Genomic DNA, 23,206 nt, shown 5'->3' with positions numbered 1-23,206 from the left:
GCTGATATCTTCACCGAACAGCAGCAAAGCGATGTGGAACTCGGGAGCCTGACAGTGTACTTGGAAGGCAAGACCACCATTGTTCCCAAGGTATTCAGGCGAGGATTGGCGTCATTTTTCTTGCAGAACGATGTCCTCGTAAAGAATTTCTCTCCGGCCCCAGCCAACTACTTTGTCGTTGTACCTTCAGCACTGCGACCATAAGTTCTGCAAGCCCTGCATGACGACCTGACTGCTGGCCACCTCTGTTTTTCCCATAAACTCACGAGGATACAAGAAAGCGCTACTAGCCATGCCTTACCGCCGACTTCGCTCGCTACGTGAGGACATGCCAGGACTGTCAGCGATGCGAGACACTGCCGACAAGACCAGCGGGATTTCTTCAGCCAGTCGATCCACTTCGCAGACTCTTCCGGCAGATCAGGATAGACTTGCTGGGGCCATTTCCAACGTTGATGTCTGGCAACAAGTGGATTGTCGTAGTCACGGACTACCTCATGTGCTACACCGAAACCAGGGTTCTGCCTAAAGGAAGTGCTGCTGAGGTAGCGAAGTTCTTCGTCGAGAACATCGTGTTGCACCACACTGCCCCAGAAGTCCTTATCACCGACAGGGGTACAACCTTTACGGCAGGCCTAATGCAAGCGATATTGAAATACTGCCAGACAAGCCCTCGCCGGACCACAGCCTACCACCCACAGACCAGTGGCCTCACCGAGCGTCTAAGTTAGACCATTGCCAACATGCTGGCCATGTACATCAATGTCGAACACAAGATGTGGGATGCAATCCTTCCATACGTGACTTTCGCATACAACACGGCCGTGCAAGAAATGACGCAGATGATGCCATACAAGTTGGTCTGTGGAAGGAACCCGACAATGATGCTTGACTCCATGCTACTCAATATCACCAACTAGGAAATCCTCGACTTCACTGTCTACCTTTAGCACGCCGAAAAAGCCAGACAACTCACCCGTCTGCGCATCCAGAGCCAGCAAAAGATCGACAGCCGTCGTTACAATGTTCGACGACGCCATGTAGAATACCAACCCGGCGACTGTGTCTGGGTCGGGGTGCCGATACACTGACGAGGACTCACTGTAAACTTATTCGGTGATATGTCGGTCCGTACAAGGTGCTTCGACGTCTCGGTGCTGTAGACTACAGGTTGTCCCGGACTCACTGGCGCAGCGCACGACCTGAAGTCATTCATGTCGTGTGTCTTAAGCCGTTCTGTGTGTGTTAAGGAGCCTGAGGACTGTAGTTCTTGTTTGCTTTATTATTGTGATTCTGTATTGCATGCATGTTTTAAATTCCATGTTTCGTTTTAGGTTTGAAACAGGAGAAAGTGCCTCAGAGAAGGCTGGCCGACGTTTCGATAGGTGGACCTATCTTTGTCAAAGGCGCCTTGTCATTCCTGGCGTGTTAGTTTTAAAGGGTTAGTGTTGACGTCATATCCCGTGCTGGCGCTGTTCGTAATTTCTGCCTGGAAAGAAAAAAAAGAAAAACTCGGAAGCGGCAGAGTGTAGCTCTTGCCACATCGTTTCAAAAATGTTTGCAACGGCGATCGGGGCTTTCATCTCAGAGGTAAGAGAAGCTGGAAAAAAAAAAGAAAAAAAAGGAAAAAAGGGGGGAGGAAAAGCGGGGTGGGGGGGGTGGCGGTCTAACAAAGCTGGAGCCATCAACGGCAATACGAAGAAAAAATGGGGGAGCTTGTAGGAAACTGGAAGGGTGCAGCGGCAGCAGCGCAGAGAGTCTAGCCACCACAAAGGGCCGCAGAAGATGATGGGGAGGACAACTACAGTCCGGGAAAGCGGGCAGCGTGCGTTTAAATGTCCACATGTCGACTTTAAGTGATATTGAGGGGGGTGTCCGAAAGGAATAGGTGAAGTCATTGGCAGACATATGCACCACGTGTCGTCGAAAGCCACAGAAGTTGGGCCGCCGTCCAGTATTTAAAAAAAAAAAAATGGAAAGGAAAAGAAGGGAGTTGAGGGGGGGGGGGGGGGGCTTCGGAATAGGGCGCGGAGAACCTGCTGGGTAGGCGGGCGCTGTGACATTGCGGGGCAGGGGCGGTCGTAGAAGGGCGGAAAGGGGAGTTGAAACCGTGGTTCAAAGGTTCTATAAAGAGAAAATCACTTAAGAATGACATGCGTGCACATACTATATCTACCTTTATATACACAGATATATATAGTAAGATTGAAATAATTTTCAAAAAGAACATTGGTAGTGTATTATGGAGGCTAGTAGGGATTTTATGTTGCGAACAGAATATTGGACAAAAGATTGATAGTGTATTAGGGGGGCTAGTATGGATTTTAAGTTGCGAATAGAATATTGGTCAAGGTTTTTTGAAGGCTGAGCGTACTTTACGTCCCCTAATATTAGAGAAATCATGCTATCATGCTATGGCTTTTAGTGATTCCAAATTGCCACGTGCTACATTTATTCCTGATGGGTGTAGGGATTGAAATTTGTGTATCAAATACGATTCCATGTATTTCCTCTCACGTGGTGTCCGGAAATTTGTTTGTAGAATGTAAAGTTTGGCTTGATCGAACTTGTGGTCTTCTTGATTGAAGTGGCTAGCTACTGCTTTTGGTAAATTGTGCTTTGTGTCAGCGCGGTGGCCGTTCAGTCTTACATGAATTGGTTGTCCAGTTTCGCCTATGTATTGTTTTTTACAGGTGGTGCATTCAATGCAGTAGATAACGTTGTTTGAGGTGCACGTGAAGTTCGATGTTACCTTGTGAATGTAATCCGATGCTGTGCTTTTTACGTTGGTGGCCGGCTGTATATGTTTGCATGTCGAGCATCTGGTGCGCCCGCAGGGACCAGATGTTGGTGTAGTTCTTGTTGCGAGTTTTGCATGAACAAGCATGTCTTTAAGATTGGCGTTGCGTCTGCAGGCGACCTTAGGTGGTTCGGGGAAGATTTTTTTAAGTTTCTGGTTGGTTGTTAGAATTGGATAGTATTTTGTGAGGATGTTGTTTATGTTCGGAAGCGCGTTTGAAAATTTTGTAGTGAGAAGAGGCGTTGTTGTTGTTGTGGTTTTAGGGCGTGGTTTAAGTGTCTCAGTGCGGTCTAGTTTTAGTGCGTCCGTGTAAGCCTTATGAAGGAACGCGTTTGGATGGCTTCTGTTTGCTAGTGTTTCTTTTAGGGTAGTAAGTCTGTTTACGTAATCCTCATCTTCTACGCATATTCGACGTAACCTTGTCGCCTGGCTCCTGAAAATGCCCTGTTTACAATGTTTCGGGTGATGGCTAGTATAATCTAGGTATTGTTGCTTGTCAAATGGTTTTTTATACAGCGTTGTCTTTAATATGCCATTCTCAAGATAAATGGTTGTGTCCAGAAAGTTGATGCACTCAGCTGAGGTCTCGGACGTGAACTTTATTGTTGGATGAAAGGAGTTTAGGAATGATGTAAATTTAGTTAGATTGTCCCTGCCATGACCCCATATTATAAGTATGTCATCAATGTACCGAAGGTATGTGTGGGGTTTGTCTGTGCAGCGAGCCAGGAAGTCTGTTTCCAGAATTCCCATGAATATGTTTGCATAGGTGGGTGCGAATGGGGTGCCCATGCTTGTTCCTTGTATTTGAAGGTAGTAATTTTCTTCAAATTCAAAGTAGTTGTGTGATAGTACTAGTTCGAGTAATGATAAATATACTTCAGTAGAATGTTGTACCTTATGTTGATTTAAGGTTTGCTTTATTGAAGTTAGGCCCTCTGGGATCGGAATATTCGTGTATAAAGCGGTAACGTCTAGTGTCACGAGAATGGCGTTTTTTGGTAGTGTGCCTTTGCTATTAATCTCTTCTATTATTCGGAGTAGGTGTGGGGTATCTTGTACAAATGACGGGAATGTCTTCGGAATGTCTCCGAGAAAGTGGTTAAGGAATTCGGAGAGACTCTCGGTCGGGGTGTTGTTGTTTGATACTATTGGGCGCCCTGGAATATTGGCAGTGTATAATTCGGTGGATGGTATTTTGTGAATTTTTGGGAGGAGGTAAAACCGCCCTGCTGCTTTGTTGTTTGGTTTCAGAAACTTGAATTCTGATGGAGTTAATAATTCATCAGCAAGGAGGGATCTAAGTGTGTTAGTGATTGTGAGTGTGTATTGTTCTGTTGGATCGTTGTCTAGTTTGCGGTAGTGTTCTGGGTTATTGAGTTGTCTGTAAGCCTCATGCTTGTACTTCTGTATTGGCCAAATGACAATGCTTCCTCCCTTATCGGCTTCCTTGATGACAATGTCTTCGCGCGACTTGAGGTTAGAAATGATACGGCTCTCCGAATAAGTCATGTTCCTAGGCTTCTTAGATGTTCCTAGGCTTCTTAAGCATAGGGACGATGCTTTTTTCATAGGAGGGTATTGCCATGCGTGTTTATTGCTTTAATTTGATGTGTTCGGGTTTCACCCACAAAGACTTTTAGCAATGCTCACCGCAGACCGCGCCACAATGTTTTAGAAGCTTTGCGATTCTTTGAGATCTTTCTGTTAAGATTACGCGTAGGACGCGAATAGTCAAGATTATTCGAGAGCTTACGCATGCACCAGCGATAAGGCTCGAATGTGCGAGGCTGCACGCATAAATGCCGACGCACCTCACCGCAGATCAGATTACCCACGGCAGACGCTCTGTTCGCCCCTATCAGAGTTCAGTGTGAATCACTTGTACCTTGACTTTCTATTTCCCGGGCACAAGTTCGCCCAAATAAAGAGTTGTGTATTTTCCAGTCTTTCTGCAGCCTTCTTCACCGTCGCAACCATGTGACAATATGTGAGCAAGTTCTTCTTCAAATAAAAATTTTCAGTTGCTACTAAATGCTCCGTATTTTGATAGTTTTCGATGTAATGACTTTGTAAATTATTGTTTCTATGGAAACATGTAACTATGTAATAAAGACTAAATAAAAGTGTTCACAGGAAGACTGAGGTGTTCAGTGAGCGAGCAAGGGAAGCTTCTGACTGGTGGCAACCGTGTGACAGGAATGTCTGTCCAACAATTGCATTTATTTGCAGTCATTGCATAGCCCTTATGCAAGGAGCATTTTGCTTGTTATTTTTCCTTTTCTAACCCAAGAAGGTGTCTATACTCAAGGGACAGGCAGTTTAAAAATTGAATTAATTTTGGCCACTTGTTCTTGAGACACCTGCAGTATCAACTTTGGGATCCATACCTAACCTAAGTGTTGCCGCACAGATCCTGTCGGTGGTGACGGCCAGCCAGCTGGAGCGGGTATTCAGTCAGCGGTGCAATTTCGACCTGCGGCGGCTGCTGGCCGGATCCGAGCGCTTTCTCGACTCCCTGTGCGACCTGATGGACCGTGACCCGAGCTTTCTGCTCGGTGCAGTCCGCTGTCTACCCCTGGCACCTGCCCTTCGTGACCAGATCACTCAGGCCATGCTCAAGCACTGTGCAAAGCACAAGGCAAGCACTCTATCCTCCATTCATTGCAGCAAACACCATGCACTGTGTCAACCCAGTACAATTAAATCATGGTGTAAAAAACATTAATGCAATCGAACCTTGTTAATTCGACACACGTTGATTCGGAAACTTGGATAATTAAGACATCTTCTACAGTCCCGGCCAGCATATTCGTTGTTTAATGGCATCAGACTGTCATTAATTTGGTCATAATTAGCTGCAACTCGTTTAATTTGGACGATCCTGGGAGTGCACCGAGCGTGAAGCTTCGCAAATGTGCAGCGCAAAGGAGCGAAAACATCATTCGAGCACAACCTAAACAAAGCAGCGCAGTCGGCATTGCCATCGTCATCATTGCGAACCATATGGTGATAACAGGAAAGCCAGAACACTTCATGCCTATTTGTGCTTACCACCGCGTGACACCTCGTTGGTCGCGGGTGTTCAAAAAGGCGTGACCGCCATCCACAGTCGCATTTTTGGCGACCAAGGCTTCAGTGGCTTCGGCAAATTTTGTTCCTTTTTTGGCAAAATAAGAAGGTATCGTCACATGCGCATAGTGCTGATGACGGTGCATAATAAGGGAAGGGGGAAAAGCACATTTTAAGCTTTTTGAGACGCGGAGGTTTGAGCCGTGTTCGCATTGCGAAATAAGTCGCAGGATGGCAACAATGACACCTTTTAGACTACTGTAATGCAAAATAAGTACTGTTGTTAATACTGTTGTTACGACTGTTGTTAATATGAAGTTCATGGGGACCACGAGAAACTTCAAATTAAATGAACTTCCAGTGAACCACAACGAACAAAAAGGGCATTTATTTCGAAGCAGACTGCTTATGAAAAAAAGTGAGGGATTGCCTTTTTCTTCTGCTTGCAGAATCTTGCAGCAGAAAGTAAGTCCTGCATGCTGTGTATGTGCCCAAGTGCTTCCTTGTCATGGCTCTCTGCAGCAAAAAAAACTGCTCCGTGAGGGCAAGGCCCGCAGCTACATCAGCAGCCCGCAGTTGTGGCTCACTTGCAAAGTCATCGTCCATGTCAGTTTCGTGACTAGCCTCGCTGGGCCAAACCATCTCGACAAACTAGTGTCCATCAGCGCAACGCACATTTCTACCGTACTGTGAACAGCCATGTATTCCTCGAAAGGGACGCCACCGAGGGCTGACTGGAGACTATCGGCTTCAAGCTCACTTGTGTTTGCCTCCTCCCTGTACAAGACGAATCATCTTCTGCAGCACTTGCATTGAAACTGCACGCCCTAAGGGCCTATCCACGTGCTATCCGCACACCCGCACCGCACACCCGCCCCGCTTGAACGGCCGAAAGCGGCCGCCCCTATGAAGTCACGAAGAGCGGTTCTCAACTTTTGCAGCTGCCTGGCTGGCTCGCCAGGCTCACCTCTCATTGGTTGCTCGAAGGCGGCCATCTTCATAGTAAACATGTCGCTTGCTCGAAGTGTGCGTGAGGCCTATCGCTGCAGCGACGTGAAAAAACTGCTGATTTTATCGTTGTGATCATCATAAGCGCTGTACAACTGCCGCATAGATGTTCATCGAAGGTAGCCAGCCCGTGTGTACTTCCGAGCCCCGCCAGCGCGTGCGATCATCAACGGAAACAAAGAAACGGATGCAGTGTAGAAAGTATGTTGTGCTGATGCAAGTGTCGTCATTTCGTGTATTTTTTTGTAACGTCCGTCTTTCAAATGTAATTGTAAAGACATTAGAAGATTTCCGTGACGAAATCATGCACCGTGCTAAGCAGGATATGCGTTCATTGCATGCCGAAGTGAAAAGTGCTCAATCCCAGGAAGTGTGTTGTGTGTGCCATTCTTCGCAGCAAATAATAGTCGAGCCGAAGCTTCAGCAATGATGATACGATCAGGATGGACAAGTTTTATTGCTCCGTCATTGTTGGTTTGGTCCCTGCCGGCGGCACATTATCTTTTCGTCCACTTTACTTTCTTCACATTTATATCCTAATTGCTACAAATAACACTCCCTATACTTTCCTTGGCATTATTGTCTGTTAGTTCTCAATAATATTGTGTCTAACAAAGAAAAACGAGCCCTTGAAAGTTATCTTCGTTCCTTCATTTATAGCGAGGGTCTCGTTCTGGCAGACTTGATGCCTTCAGGAAGTATGCGAGGGATTATTGGTCAGCTGCCGGCTCGTAAAAATATCACGTGCTACGTGACGCCAACAGGCAGAAAAAGAGTGTTCCACACTCGTCGCCATGGCTGCGATCGGTGCTGACTAACACTCCTAGGTTTAAATGCACATATAAACTCAAACCTCATTATAACAAAGTCACATCTGCCACGAAAATAACTTCGTTATATCCGAAAATTCGTTATAAACGTTTTTTTGATAACACTGTATTTATGACAACACTATTCTTCATTTGCTTCGTTATAACCGATAATTCGTTATATCCGTGCTCGTTATACCGAGATTTGAGTGTATACCCCATAAAGTGGACGAGAGGATGACCACAGCCGTAGCTCAGTGGTAGAGCATCGGACGCATTATTCAAAGGTCGCACGTTCGGTCCCTGCCGGCGGCATGTTATCTTTTCGTCCACTTTACTTTCTTCACATTTATATCCTAATTGCTACAAATAACACCCCCTATACTTTCCTTGGCATTATTGTCTGTTAGTTCTTATTAATATTGTGTCTAACAAAAAAAAAAATGAGCCCTTAAAAGTTATCTTCTTTCCGTCATTGTTGTCATTCGTAATGTGCAACGTCGTGCGAGTGTTGGTGTGCCCTATGGTATGCGCTGTGGTGAAACTTTTGCGCACCATGTCACATCTGAGCAATTCTGTCCAATGCTGTGAAGTGTGTTCAAGACATTGAAATAGTCAAATATTTAGGAGCGTGGTGCTAAGTTTCCGAATTGTGTGGTTGTGTGCACGTGCCCTGAAGTGGAGCTTGCATACAAGCCATTTTTGTGCAGGTAGAGACACGCGTTATGATAGACGTTCTATAAATGCGTGACATTTACACAATTTAATGCCAAGGTTCCATAGACCAAATATAAAGCAAGTGGAAGTGTTACAATAAATTTGAGAGCAGTTGTTATTGCACTGGAAATAATTATCTCATTACTCCACAATTAGTTACGCTATATATCTTCGTCGACCGAGTCGAATGACCACTCAAGTTACATGCAATAAAGATTAAAAAACAGATTTTGAAAATGCTGTTGAAATGTCCCACGACCCTCTCGGTAAACACGTCACTGCCTTCACGAAAGCTAGTGTGTGTAGCAAAATATTTTAAGCAGACGTAGACAACAAGAATGCTTAATTCATCATTAGCTCAGTGTTCATAGTCGCTTCCTTGCCAGTAGTGCGCAGTAATTGAAAAAGTAAGCCTCTTCTCCAAAGGAGGACACCATGTTGCAGTGGGCTAAAATATAGTCGAACCCGTTTATAACGAACTCAAAAGTGTCGCGAAAAGTGCTCGTTATATCAGTAGTTCGTTGTATACGGACTCGCCCTTAAAAACGTGCGCTTAACGGCCAAGCCGGTTTTTTTTGTGCACTTTTGTTAAAGTGCTAACAACCCCTTCGGTGACAAGCTAAGCCTTTTCGCGTCATGAAGCGACGCCCGCTGCGTGCTCACGAGTGAATTAACCGCCTTTGCAATGAGCCGACACCGTTATACCGAAGCGCGGTACCGCGACGTGGAGCCGATCATCCCTGGCTAGTTGCGTGCAGCGCGCCGTCTACTCGGGTCGCGGAGTCACTGCCGGGCCGCTTGCTGTATGCCGTATGCGCGTGTTTGTACGTTCTTCGTGCTTGCTTCACTCCGGACCGTGCACGGGTGCGGCGACTAGCCTCTTCGTTCAACGCGGCGAAAACAAGTATTTTCCAAGCAACGCGCACTCTACATCTCCGCGATGCTCTCGCGGCCCTGCACAACGATGCGCGGCGCACTTGATTTGTCACCTAGTCAAACACGCAGTATACGCTCGCTGTCAGTGCATCGACGTTTCTCGGTGCCCGCGCCGCTCAACGACAGAGAGCTAATTTCGTTTCTACAAAGCGACGCGCACTTTAAAGCGGTCTCACACGACGCGGCGGCGGTGAACTTGCGAACGGCAGCATGGCTAAGCATGGCGCGCTCGTACCGCCGTCAATCCGCAGTGTACGGCGTAGTACGCCACACACGCAGCCGAGCAGATATCTACAGATGACTTTGATAAGGTTGTCGGCTATAAGGCATAATGGCACGTTCATCGACGGCTGCCACCTCGCCTTCGCTCTTTTCTGATGCTTATCCGCGAAGGCATCGCCGCAATCGCGCGGAAATCGTTATCACCGATCGACCGGTCTCTGCCGTTACCGGAAAGACAGACGCCTTTTCGCAGCACATTGTGGCGTCGACGAGTTTAGGGACGCAGTGAACCTTTTTGCGATGGAAAGTTACCGCTGTTATCACTTCAATTGCATTTATGCCTTCTTGCGTTCCAAGGCATTGTTTGGTTCATCGCAGGCGGTCGTAGCTGCAGAGAACGGTGTCAGGAAAGGTTACTGTGCGAAAGCTGACCGCAAGACTTCATGATGCCTACTATTTTTTTTCCCCACTGCCATTCTACCACTGAAGAAACGCCTGAAAAGTGAGCGACCTCGCTCGCAGCGTCCGAAATCCGCGTGCGGTGCTCGCCGATCTGGGTATCTTAGTCGCGAGTAAACTAGAGCGGGGCACGCGCGAGCGCGCGCCCCTGTCACGCTTTAGAAGGCATATTTTAACTTTTTTTCGCTTCGTATGCACCATATTTTTACCGCGACCGTGTCTGAAGTGTTCGTTGTAAAAGTAGGAGGCTTTGAAAAATGTTCGCTATATCTGGACGCAGCTTCAATGGTTAGCATATGAAAATCGTAAGTGCACCCAAATATGGTCGTTATAACCGATAGATCGTTATATGTGGGATCGTTATAAGTGGGTTCGACTGTACTTTCTCAATGGATTGGATGAATACGACGATGATTCGTCGTAGATGTTGTGTAGTTGACCAGAAGCAGAGCTGGGCAAAGATACTTTTGAAATTGTATCGCGATACAAGATACTCGGACAAGAAGTATTTGAGATACAGATATAGATACCACCGCAATAAATGTATCCGATACGATACTTGCCTATTGTATTTTAAGATACTTCGATACATTCGCAGATTTGTTATTATAGATCCACATGATGTAGCAGCAAACACCAATGCACAAAAATGTCTGCTTGAAATTTCTTAACTGTGACCAATTTTGTTTCATTTGAATGAAATGTCTGTGAGTATCTTAAAATTTTTGTCTTTCTTGCTCAAAGTACATTAGTTCAGTTCCGAAAGAACTTACCAGGGTTTGTTTATAAGCTGCTTAACAGGGCATCCTTTCTATACTTTGCTGACAGTGCTTCTTGTCTTTTTGTAATTGATGGGAGTCGCTGCTTAGCTTGCGGACTAGCTAGCGGTTTGCCATCTAATCCCAAGAACCTCAATAAGAAGCCCTCCCACGATGGTGAAAATACTGGCATGGAGTTTTACCTTGTCCGTAAACAACCGCTACGCAATACCGGATCACCGGACAGGTGTTCAGCATGAACAAAGCTGGTAGCGACATTTTCTGTGACGCATAGTGTATTCGTAGGGGACGTATAAAACTGCAGTAGCTGTTCATATTCTACGTATCTGCTGATGTAAAACATTTGTTATCGATATACTCACTAACATGCAATTTTTGAAAATGTTTTCATCAACGAAAGAACATATGCAACCAGGAAACGTCTCAGACGTATTGTATTGTCATTAAGAAGGCGACAGCCATATTGTAGAAACGAAACTCTGTTCTGAGCTAAGTTGTGCCAAAAAAACTAAATACAGTAGAACCCCGCTGTTACGTTCCTCACTGCTGCGTTTTCCCGGCTGTGACGTCGTTTTCCGCCGGTCCCGGCATAGCTCCCATAGGATACAATGTATTGGGAACCCCGCTGTTACGTCGTAACTGTCGGACCGCTCCCGTATGATACGTCGCGAAGTGTGCCCGGAGCCGACCGAGTGACTACCAAAGAGAGCGGCCATGGTGCATTTTCACGCAGCTTGGCCTCGTTTGACCGTAATATTAGCCGCATGAGAGGCGCAAGCAACAGAATCTTTCAATTGATGCAAACAAAAGCATGGCCTTCGAGATTCAAATTGCAAAGATGGCGTCTATGACGTAACTGCTCGCGAAAGCAAGGCCTTCGAGATTGGCATTTACTATTGACAAAAGCATAGCCTCTGAGATTTGCATTGCACAAACATGGCGTGTATGACGTAATTGCTCGCGAAAGCAAGGCCTTCGAGATTGGCATTCACTTCTGCCATCGCGTTGGCGTAGACTCATCATCATCGTTATTTGTCGGAGAACGGGAGGAGTTCGAGCTGGTTGGAGCTCGCATGGTCGTGCGTGCGGTTCGCGGTCGGACTCGCCGCGCCGGTCGTGATTGCGTGTGCTTAGTTCTTTCATGCCTACAGCTGTTGGTGTTAAAAAAATCACATACGTTGATTACAGTTCTGTGGATAAGGCCGTCCTAAGCTCCGCGTTTCTATCCATCGACTAGATCGCGGCTGAGCGCGCCAATTTTCGTGCTGCTCGTAAGAATTGAAATAAAATTCTGTACCACTAAATATTTTGCCGTTTTTCCTGTTTTTCGGCTCTTACGTTTCCCGTCTCTTACGTTTATTTCCTACGGTCCCTTCAAAAACGTATCAGCGGGGTTCTACTGTAACTGATTGTAGTACAAGCGAAGCACGCTGCACGCTGATAGCGGCGATCACAGTCATCAGTTGTCGGTAATCTGATCATCGACGGAATGCTTCCTTTATCATACATCAAGGATCAAAGCTTCCAGCATTATCACTGGTGCTCGCGCAAGCTCCAGAAATAACAGTTTTTTGCTAGTTAAACCCAATCACACCAAAATAAAGAAATAAGAGCACGTAATAGTATAGTTGCACAAAGTGTCACAGGACACCGCCACCATTCGCGCTGTTGCCACTTATAGCTCCGATTGCCTGGCGATTAGTAATAGTACAAATATTCAGGGAGGCCTAAAAAAGAAAAAAAAAGAAAGAAAGGCGGTTCTGTATTTTTATACAGAACCGCCTTCACAGTGAACAGTGAACAGGTATAGAAACCCGATACAGGCGAGACCCCTAATAGCTGTGACAATTAAGAATGAACTATCGTCAGCTTACCTGTTGAGGTTAAGACAATAGAAATTTCTTTGCCTATGGAAAATTACCTGAAAATACTCGTTCAGACGCTCATGAGAAAACCGGAGCATTTGGTATAAATGTTTCTCGAATCCCTCATCTAACACCTTTAAGATGGCTCCTAATAATTTCCATTATTACAGTAGACTCTCGATAATTCAAACTTGAGGGGACCTCAGGATTTTATTTGAATTATCAGAGGTTCGAATTATTAGAAGTTCTCATAAATATGACTCAGAGCAACACACCAACTAACACTGCGATGTTTATCGTTTCTCAGTACTGCAGCAACGTCATAGAGCATGATTGCCAGTAAAATTTTTAGACTTCAGCGATAATACTGGTACTCGTAATTATACAAGGAGTGCACGGGTGTGTAATTAAGGGACAAAATATGTTGCATGCCAGGACAGTTGCTAGCCCCTTCTAATTCTTAGGATGCTTTCTCGCATGGCATACTGCGGAGAGAGAGAGAGAGAAAAAACTTTATTTTTAAAATCAGTCAATTACGTCAGGCATTGCCCGTCGCCCCTAGCCGTCGGCCGGAATCCCTTGAGACACGGCAGCAGCAAGGGCTTGACTGATGAGGTCCCGCTGGACGTTGGGGTCTGGGTTGCGGAGCAGGGCCTCCCAGGATTCTAGTGTGTGGGAACCATCGTTCTGACTCGGACATGTCCACACCATGTGGACCAAATTCGCTGCCTCATCACAAAATTTGCACTGGGACCGGAAAACTTCTGGGTGCCACTTGCTGTAAAGTACGGGGTTTGGAAAAACCCCCGTCTGCAACTTTCGCCACATAACCTCGTCTTTCTTATTGAGCGATCTATCCGCACCTGGGTATACTTGCCGATTCAGCCTGTACTGTGTTACGATTTCATGATATGCGAGCATATCCTCACTTCTTTTTCGAAGTTCGGTAACTGGTGAGGTTCCGGGGGTCGACCGGTAAGTGAGACCTCGGGCGACCGAATGAGCGTCCTCGTTCCCTCTAAGTCCCTGGTGAGCTGGTGCCCAGACGAGCAGAATAATCTCTCTGGGTCTTCCTAACGTGTTTAATATACGGACGGCAGTCTCCGTTACCCTTCCCGATTCATAATTCCTCACGGCGTTTTTGGAGTCGCTGATGACCACCCTGACCCCCTTTTGGCTGATGGCCAAGGCTATGGCCACTTCCTCGGCCTCTACAGTCTCAACACCACTGACTGTGCAGCACGCCATCAGGGCGCCGTTATCCCTGACTGCCACTGCACTTTTGAGCCACGAACCAAGAAACACGTCTCAAGACAGTTGTAAATTCTGTAAATAAACTTCTTGTTCTAATTGTAATCGAAGCTTTCATAACATTTTGGTGCCGAAACCCGGGAAGCTCTACGGAAACAAGAAGTTCAACGAGAACAGATGCAACTGTACTGATCGAAGATGGAGTGTCTACAAACAAAGAGGAGCTTGGCGCGCGTCGACCTGCAGAAGCTGAGCAATGAACTTATGCTGCTGAAGACAACCGGTGACCTGGAACCAGAGTACGAGGACCGCATCGCAGAAATAAGCGCTGAATTGGAGGTCGTCGCCAAAGATCTGAAGCATCAAGATGCGCTCATCGACCCGCATGTCAGCGACGACGACTTCGCCGTGGAGTGCGCGGGTGTGCGGAAGTACCAGGCGCTCGTTACACGTATGCGGACCCGTCTTGAGCGCTTGCAACGAAAGAGCCTGTCTGGTGGAGGTACGGTGAACGGAAATACAACGGCCTTATCGTCCACCAGCAGCGCAAGCCCCCTCAAGCTACCGAAACTGGAACTTCGAAAGTTCAATGGCGACCGAGTTGGATGGCAGCTGTTTTGGGAGCAATTCCGACAGGCTGTCCATGAAAACTGCACCCTTTCGAACATCGAGCGATGCTTATACCTGCGTGCGGTGCTGACGGGCAGAGTGGCTGCAGCGGTGAGTGGCATCCAGGCCAGTGAACAGAACTATGACTATGCCATAAAGACTCTGAAAGGAGCGTTTCGGCCGACAGGACGTGCTTGTGCAGGAGCACCTCACGCAGCTGTTGAATCTGCAGACAGTTAAACGGCTGGATGGCGTTAACGCGCTCCGTCGCCTACACGACAACGTCCAGAGAAACGTCGCTGGGCTGAAGAATTTGGGTGTTCAACCGGACACATATGGTGCAATGCTGTGTGCGGTTTTGTTTCGTGTGCTGCCCACCGAGTGGGCTGTTGAGTTCCACAAGACCCACGCAACGGACAAGGATGTGCTCGACAGCTTGACTCTAGATGCTATTCTTGGCTCGCTTCGCCTGGAACTGGACAGCCGTGAAAGGGCCCACGCAGGCAACACACAAGCTCATCATGAGCTGGCTAAAAGTCGCCCTCCGAAAGATCAGCGTCCGGATTACATCAAAGGAAAGGGTTCTGCCGCCAGCCTTAAAGTGGGTGTGCAACACGAGAATGAAAAGTGCCCCTTTTGTGATTCTCCCTCACATGACGCGGCTGAATGCACTGCTCCCATACCGATAAAGGAAAAGAAGATGAGGCTGCGGAACGCAGGGAGGTGCTACCGTTGCGCGAAAAGAGGGCATATGACGAAAGCGTGCAGAAATTAGACAATCCGGTGCACGAAATGTGCTCGTCGCCACATTACCCCCTCTGTGACCCTCCCGTGCCATCTTCTGACCCGAAGACCGCTGCGGAGCTCCACTCGACGGCTTCGCTGAGCAACAGCAGCAAGAATTCGGTTCTGCTGCAAACGGCGCAAGTATGGGTCGACGGTCCCTGCCGAAAGCGCCTGGCGCGCTGTCTATTTGATGGGGGCAGCCAGCGCTCATTCGTCACTGAGAGCTTCTCTCGAGAACTGAACCTGGAGGTGATCGGTGACGAAGAGGTGACTATTCTTCCGTTCGGTGGGGCTGCTAACGTCATGAAGAGCAAGCGACTCCTAGTTCGAGTGTGGCTTCGGAGCCAGTACAGCCGCAAGGAGCATTGCGTTGAGGCACTCGAGGTCGAGGAGATCTGCTACGACAAACTGGTACTACCAAACGACATGCATCGCCTCCCTGGAGTGGCTGATCTACAGTTGGCAGACGTCGCGATATCACCGACCCGCGGTGACCGCAGGGACATTGAGATACTCATTGGAGCCGACAGCTATTGGCGTATAGTGAGCGGTGAAGTGCGAGCTGTTGAGGGAGCGCTGGTCGCGCTGAACACTGACTTTGGATGGACTCTGCAGGGCCCAATTCCGCAGGCGGCCTCGACCGTGTGTTGCTTGACAGTGGCCGTCCTACGCACCGGGGTGGTGGAGCCGGCGTCCAGCCTTTCCAACGAGCTCCGAGCCTTCCGGGAATTAGAGAGCCTCGGCATCTCGACGAAGGACGGCCCATCGGGAGACGACGAACACGTGAGGCACGATTTCGTTCATTCATTGAGCTTTGTCAGCGGCCGCTACGAGGCAAGTTCACTGATGGGAAAGCTGCTACAATTGCTCCAAGCTGCTACATTTCATTAAAGCTGCTACATCTATGCTACAAATGAGCACCATTGCTCCAACCTGCTACATTTTGTGAAAGCTGCTACATCCATGCTACAAATGAGCAGAACTGCTCCAAAGCTGCTACGCATAGCCTCCGAGATTACCTGGCAATGCGCCGCTTTATCTCGGAGGCCACCGTCAAGGGGATTTGTTGGCTCTGTTTGTGAAAAATGCTGGTGAACTTCTTACAAGGTTCCTAAAACTTTTTCAGGGAACCGAACCCCTGCTTCACATTCTTTATGATGAAATGGTGATGCTGCTAAAAAAAATCTTGGGAAGGTTTTTAAGGACCGAAGTGTTTCAGGCAAAGTCAGGCAGTCAGCTTGCATTCATTGACGTTGAGTCCTCTCGGAACTGGAAACATGTAGAGGTAGGAGCAGACACCGAAGAAGCTATTAAGACCTGGACTGCTGCAGAGAAAGCTGCGTTCCGGCTAGGAGCAAGGTCGTTCTACATTACATGTTCGAAGTACTTGATGGCAAAACTTCCTCTTGAGAATCAGATGCTGCAACATGTCAGGTGCCTGCATCCGAGCAATCATAGTGCGGAATCTTCAAGAGACTCCTTCAGATATCTTGCAAAGTGTGCACCCCAGGTGGTTCAAGCCGCTGAAGTTTCATCTCTTCTTGATGAATTGACGGTGCTAAACTTGAACCAGTTACATGCAGGTTCTGACATGCCACTGGACAAATACTGGCATCAAGTTTTCATCATGAAAGATGGTCAGGGTGGGCCAAAATATCCGCTATTGTCCAAGCTAGTCAAGGCACTTCTATCACTTCCGCATGGCAATGGCGATGTTGAGCGTGGATTTAGTGAAAACTCAAGAGTCCTGCACGACAGGTCAAATCTTTCTCTCTCAAGTGCAAATGGCATACGTCACATAATGTCATATTCAAAGAGGTTTGACAGTGACCCGTGCTCATTTCCAGTCAATTCCGATGTCATCAAGGCTGTCAAGGGGGCATCAAGACGGTATGCGGAGCGCCTTGCAGCTGAAGAGCGACCATCAAAGCGTATGCGTATAGATGCAGAGCAAAGTTCACCGAATGTGGAACTGACCAATGACCAAGCCAAAAAGGAAGTGGCTGAGGCAGAACGGATGATTAAAAATGCTGACTTGCTGATTCAGCGGGGCATGAAGTTGAAGAACTTCTCTGACATCGAGAGTGGGCGAGCAGTGCTTGCTCAAGCACGAAAAAAGATGGCTGAGTGTATGCCACACTTGCGTGCGGAGAAAAAAAGGGAAGAAAGCTTAGTGTGTTTCATAGAAGTGACATTCATGTATTGTGTACCTGCGTCTTTGTGCCAACCAGTCTTCATATATTTGTGATCCTAGGCTTTGTTTAAAGCTTGCGTTAGTTGCGCCGTCATTGAACTCATGCGCACACTGTATATAATACTTCCTTTTATTGTATAATAAAAGCATTAAAACGCCATCTGACCTGTTTTTTTTTTCGTTTTCGCAACCTGCTACAAAACTGAGGGCAGCTGCTACAAATCATCATTTTTCCTGCTACAAAACCTGATACAAAACACTTTTGGCCATTCCCATCACTGGGCAAGCCTCCCTTGGAAGCCATTAGACCGGCTGTTGGAAACTAACGAGGCAGTTGCAAGACAGCGCCTAACCAAGTTGTTTCGCCGCCTGAAGCCAAACAATGAGAGACTCTCTGAGTATGACAAAACCATCCGAAGTTATCCAGAAGAAGGCTTCGCCGAAAGGGTTCCGGCAAATGAGATCCAAAACGGAGCCCAGATTTACTACATGCCGCACCGGGCAGTTCTACGACCTGGCAGCTCTACGACCAAAGTGCGAATTGTGTTCGACGCCTCCGCGAAAGCGCATGGTTGTATGTCCCTTAACGACGCACTAGTGACCGGCCCGAGCCTAAACCCAGACCTGCTGCAACTGCTTCTTAACTTCCGGCGTCATGCCATTGCGATCACAGCGGACATTGAGAAAGCTTTCCTTCAGATTGGGGTAAACCTTGAGGACCACGACGCACTCCGCTTTCTGTGGTTCCATGACCCGCCAAACGAGCAAACGACAAGCGATGAAATTGAGGTGTGGCGCATGACGCGAATCCCGTTTGGCGTAACAAGCAGCCCCTTCATACTGGCCGCCACTATTCGACACCATCTCGCTGGTGTCGGCGCTGCTCTCTCAGACACTGCCAAGGTACTAGAGAAGTGTCTCTATGTCGACGACCTAATTACGGGCGTTGACAACGTGCAAGAGGCCACTACCTTCTACGAGAAAGCACGGCAGATCATGAGCTCTGCTGGAATGAAGCTAAGGAAGTGGAGCTCCAACAGCGACACACTGCAACAGCGATTCATTTTCAATAGAGTCGAGAATCCGTGTAGTGTCAGTGAGGCCACGACGTCAGAGATGACACCTGTGCTAGGGCTCGAGTGGAACAGGGAGAGCGACGAGCTGCGGTATCCGCTCAGAACTGTGTTGGAGCTGGGCAGCGTAAACCGAAACACGAAGCGATTTGTGCTGCAGGCGTCATCAAGGATATTTGATCCTCTTGGTCTTCTTGGCCCAGTTACCATCACAGCCAAGATGCTATTTCAAGAGCTCTGGACACTTGGATTAGAATGGGACGCACCGCTACCGCCAGGTGTGAGTGAGAGGCGGGAAAAGTGGATCGATAATCTGCACCACCTCACTGCTATTACCCTTCCCCGTCGTTACGCTTGCCACATGGAAGCCGCCGAGTTGCACATATTTACAGACGCAAGTCCGCGCGCTTATGGGGCGATCGCATACCTGCGCGGCGAGAGAGATGGGAAGACCACCGTGAGCCTCATCCTGGCAAAGACACGCGTGGCGCCACGGTTGGAGCTCCTCGGGACCGTGTTGGGCGCTCGAATGTGCGCCAATTTGAGGGAAGCCCTGGGTGAGGGCCTCTCTAGGGTGACCCTTTGGACAGACTCTATGATTGCTCTGCACTGGATAAGAGGCTCAGCTACTCAATGGAAGCCTTTCGTGGCGAACCGCATGCTAGAAATCCAAAGGCTGGTTGATCCGAGCGACTGGCGACATTGCCCGGGCGGAGACAATCCAGCGGATCTGATCACCAGAGGCGTCCCTCCGGAGGCTTTGAAGGCATGCGAGAAATGGTGGAGAGGACCGACATGGCTGTCTCAGGCATCGACAACATGGCCTTGCGTGGTTGCTGACGTTCCCGCAGAAATCATCCACGAAAAGCGAAGGTTGACCAAGACGGCAGTGAGTAGTGTCTCCGCGACTGCCCCTCCACTTCTCATAGACATCGAGCACTTCAGCGACTTGAATCGTTTGTTACGAGTGACATCTTGGGTGCGTCGGTTCACGCATAACTGCAAACACGGCGCCCAGAAGCGAAATGGCGCGCTCGGTGCTGAAGAAATTCGGGAAGCGCGGGATCTTCTGACCCGACAGGTGCAGAGGGAAGCGTTCGGTGACGCACGGAGCAACGTTGAGTCAAAGAACCGCCTCAAACAACAGCCAGACCTCAAAAGTTTGGAACTGTTCATCGATGACAGCGGATTGTTGCGGCTAAAGGGGCGTTTGCAGAAATCGAATTTGGCCTATGAAACGGCGCACCCCGTCGTCCTGCCCACGTCACACCACTTCGTGGAGCTCCTGATACGGAACGAACACCGGCGGCTGCTGCATGCTGGCTGTTTGGACACATTGACGCAGTTAAGAGAGAGATTTTGGATCGTTCGAGCTCGACAGGCAGTAAAGAAGGTGTTGAACTGTTGTTTTGTGTGCAAGAAGATGAGCAGCCAGGCTGCAACGCAGCCTGTCGCGCCACTACCTAGAGACAGAGTATCTGAAGCGGCACCTTTCATGGTATCGGGCCTCGACTTCGCCGGACCAGTCCTCACGAAAACGGATGGCAAGATACAGAAGTCCTACATCTTACTGCTCACATGCGCTGTCACCAGAGCGATCCATTTGGAAACAGTCACCGACCTGTCCATGGGGTCCTTTCTTTTGGCTTTTCACCGCTATGTGGTGCGGTGCGGACTCTGCCACACCATCGATTCTGACAATGCTAAATCCTTCCACCGTGCGGCAGGTGAGCTGAAAAAGCTGTGGAAAGCGGCGTGTGACCAAGAAGCGCTCGACTATTTGTCTCAGAAGGGAATCGAGCGGAAATTCAATGTGGAAAGAGCCCCCTGGTGGGAGGTTTTTGGGAAAGAATGGTGCGTTCAACGAAGACCTCGTTGAAGTAAGTGCTTGGGTGCAGCTACGTAACGTTTGAGGAACTCTGCACTATCCTAACGGACATTGAGGCGATGATAAATTCACGCCCGTTAACCCGCGTTTCCAGTGACGAGGACGAAGCAGAGCCGCTGACACCAGCCCATTTTCTCATAGGAAGACGCTTGACCTCCCTGCAGACTCGCGGAGAACAACCGACTGCTTCTAACGCCAACGAACTAGCGCGTCGGTGCAAGTATCGCCAGAAATTATCTGATCTACTATGGAAGCGCTGGCGAGCAGAGTACTTGTGCTCTTTAAGATCACATCACCACGCCACTCCGGCAGCAGCAAGTGACTTGCAGGTCAGCGACCTGGTGTTGCTACATGATGACTTTCACCCACGTCATACGTGGAAGGTTGGCAGGATTTGAGGAAAAACTGTAATGACGCAAAGAAGACGGGGACGAAGCGAAGACACGAACAGACAGACACGGGCTTCGTCCCCGTCTTCTTTGCGTCATTACAGTTTTTCCTCAAGCTATGAACCAACTAGCTCAGCAACAAGCCCTGTTGGCAGGATTATTGAAGTTTTTCCGGGACGTGATGGACGCACCCGCGCCTGCATGATACGCCTGCCTGGGGGAAAGAACGTACGACGGCCTGTTCAACTTATTCATCTGTTAGAGGCTCGAGGTCAATGAGCTACGCTCATTGGGCGGGGAATATGTTAAGGATTTCCCCTAGCCTCACGCGGGGCCCCCCAACCACCAGTAGCCTCACCCCGGGTCCCCAAAGACGAAACATCTCAGCGTTGGGACGCAAGTCCGTTTTCTACAGGGTCGTAAAGCGTCTCTCACAGCCCCCCACGCGGGCACGCAGTCCTCCCCTCCTGTCACCGTAACGGTACACCACACCGCCCTCTCAGGCACGGCAGAAACGGCGCGACGGGGTTGTGGGGCTTTCCTGGAAAGGCATCTGGACTGCGCACGTGGCGTTCAACAAGTGAAAATGGAAGCAAAACAGAAGAAATACCACGAGGGTGAGAGAGTGGCCGGTGCAGGGGAACTTCAAAGACGAGGCAGAGACTTTTGAGCCACGAACCAAGAAACACGTCTCAAGACAGTTGTAAATTCTGTAAATAAACTTCTTGTTCTAATTGGTATCGAAGCTTTCATAACAGTGCGCAAGGTTCGGCTAGTTCGGCCATTTTGAAGGTAGGCAATCAGCTTTATTTGCGCCTGTTAGTAACAGAAAAATGTGAATGTTCAGCTAGAAGCAACAAAGGCAGCAGATATTTCCAGACATGGACAAGCGAAACGTTTGAATTAACCGAATTTGTGCAGTGAGGCAGTTTGAATTAAGCAGCTTTAAAATACATTGAAAACTTAGTGGGCCAACCAAACATTTAAGATTTGTTTGAATTAACGGAAAGTTTGAATTATCAGCGTTTGAATTACCAAGAGTCTACTGTATAATGCAAACTCAATTTCACTTTAAGTGGTTAGCAGAATGTTTGGTACTTTATACTTAAGACCCACCGCAGTGGTCTAGTGGTTATGGTGCTTGATTTCTTACCTGAAGGTCACATTATCGAATTCTGGCCGCGGCAGACCCATTTTCACTGGAGGCGAAAATGCTTGAGGCCGATGTATTTAAGTTTAGGTGCACGTTAAAGAACCCCAGGTGGTCGAAATTTCCAGAGGCCTTCCACTACGGCTTCTCTCATAATATCACGGTTATGAGACGTCACACCTCAAACATTATTATTACTGTATACTCAAGGCACACCCACATAACTATATATTTGTTTTCAAAATCTTCTTGGCAGAACAGTGAACTCAAGTGAAGTATAAATGTGTAAACAGTAGTATAAATAACGTAGACATTTAAAAGTAACAATAAAGCAGAGAGCTTATTTTGGCAGCATGTTACAAAAGATATATTGCAGCAGCAACACCAGAAAAAACAATAGAGACCTAGGTAATGTATGGAAACAAAAGGAGGACAGCTAAGAAAGCATTTGTCCTAACAATGAAATTATGATTTCAAAAACCCTTCAAATAAAGATAACAGGAAGGAAAAGATACGTTGCACGAAGATATCTTTTGTAAGGTAAAGGCTCTTTCTAATAGATCGAGCATCGGTATCGGTGGAGCTATAGTTCGCAGAAGGGTAGCGGCTTGGGCTAGTTGGTAGGTCATGACAATTGTTATAGCGCAAAAGCAGGACAAAGACAAAAGGTACACGAAGACGAGCGCTAACTTCCAACTAGGTTTATTGTGCAGAACACGAAAATATATAGGTAGCACAACCACATGACAAAAGGTGAGGAATGCAAAGATGAGCAAGGCAAAAAATTCAAACACCAAAAACACACAAAAAGAAACCTAAGGAGACATCAAGGAAACGCAAAAAACAAAACCAAAGAAAGACACAAGAAAACTATCACTAGCTGTGTGCGCCGACACTTTCCAGAAACCTTAATTCCTTCTCGGAGAGAGACAAGGAAGGCTTGCTTTTGTTTTTGGTGTTTGAATTTTTTGCCTTGCTCATCTTTGCATTGCTCATCTTTTGTCACGTGGTTGTGCTACCTATATGTTTTTGTGTTCTGCACAATAAACCCAGTAGGAAGTTAGCGCTTATCTTCATGTCCCTTTTGTCTTTGTCCTGCTTTTGCGCTGTAACAATTATCATAGTTCGTAGAACTTTATTTGTATATTAGCCAATGTCATCGCATCAAAGGCAAACTTACATCCATGAAGTTCTTGAAA

The 23,206-nt window shown here is 47.8% G+C and overlaps 1 protein-coding gene across 2 annotated transcripts in view; it reads left to right on the top strand.

Annotated features, from left to right (window-relative positions):
- Positions 1 to 23,206, top strand: part of LOC119395603 (vacuolar fusion protein MON1 homolog A) — a 332,663-nt gene that overhangs the window by 151,941 nt on the left and 157,516 nt on the right. For both annotated transcript variants that reach the window (XM_049416693.1, XM_037662580.1), the window contains one exon: positions 5,214 to 5,441. In XM_049416693.1, the coding sequence (XP_049272650.1) occupies positions 5,214 to 5,441 (228 nt within the window). The remainder of the gene's footprint in view (positions 1 to 5,213; positions 5,442 to 23,206) is intronic.

Source organism: Rhipicephalus sanguineus, chromosome 6 (assembly GCF_013339695.2).
Source record: "Rhipicephalus sanguineus isolate Rsan-2018 chromosome 6, BIME_Rsan_1.4, whole genome shotgun sequence".
Taxonomy (NCBI): domain Eukaryota; kingdom Metazoa; phylum Arthropoda; class Arachnida; order Ixodida; family Ixodidae; genus Rhipicephalus; species Rhipicephalus sanguineus.
The sequence above is the reverse complement of the archived record's forward strand: the minus strand, read 5'-3'. Positions and strand labels throughout refer to the sequence as shown.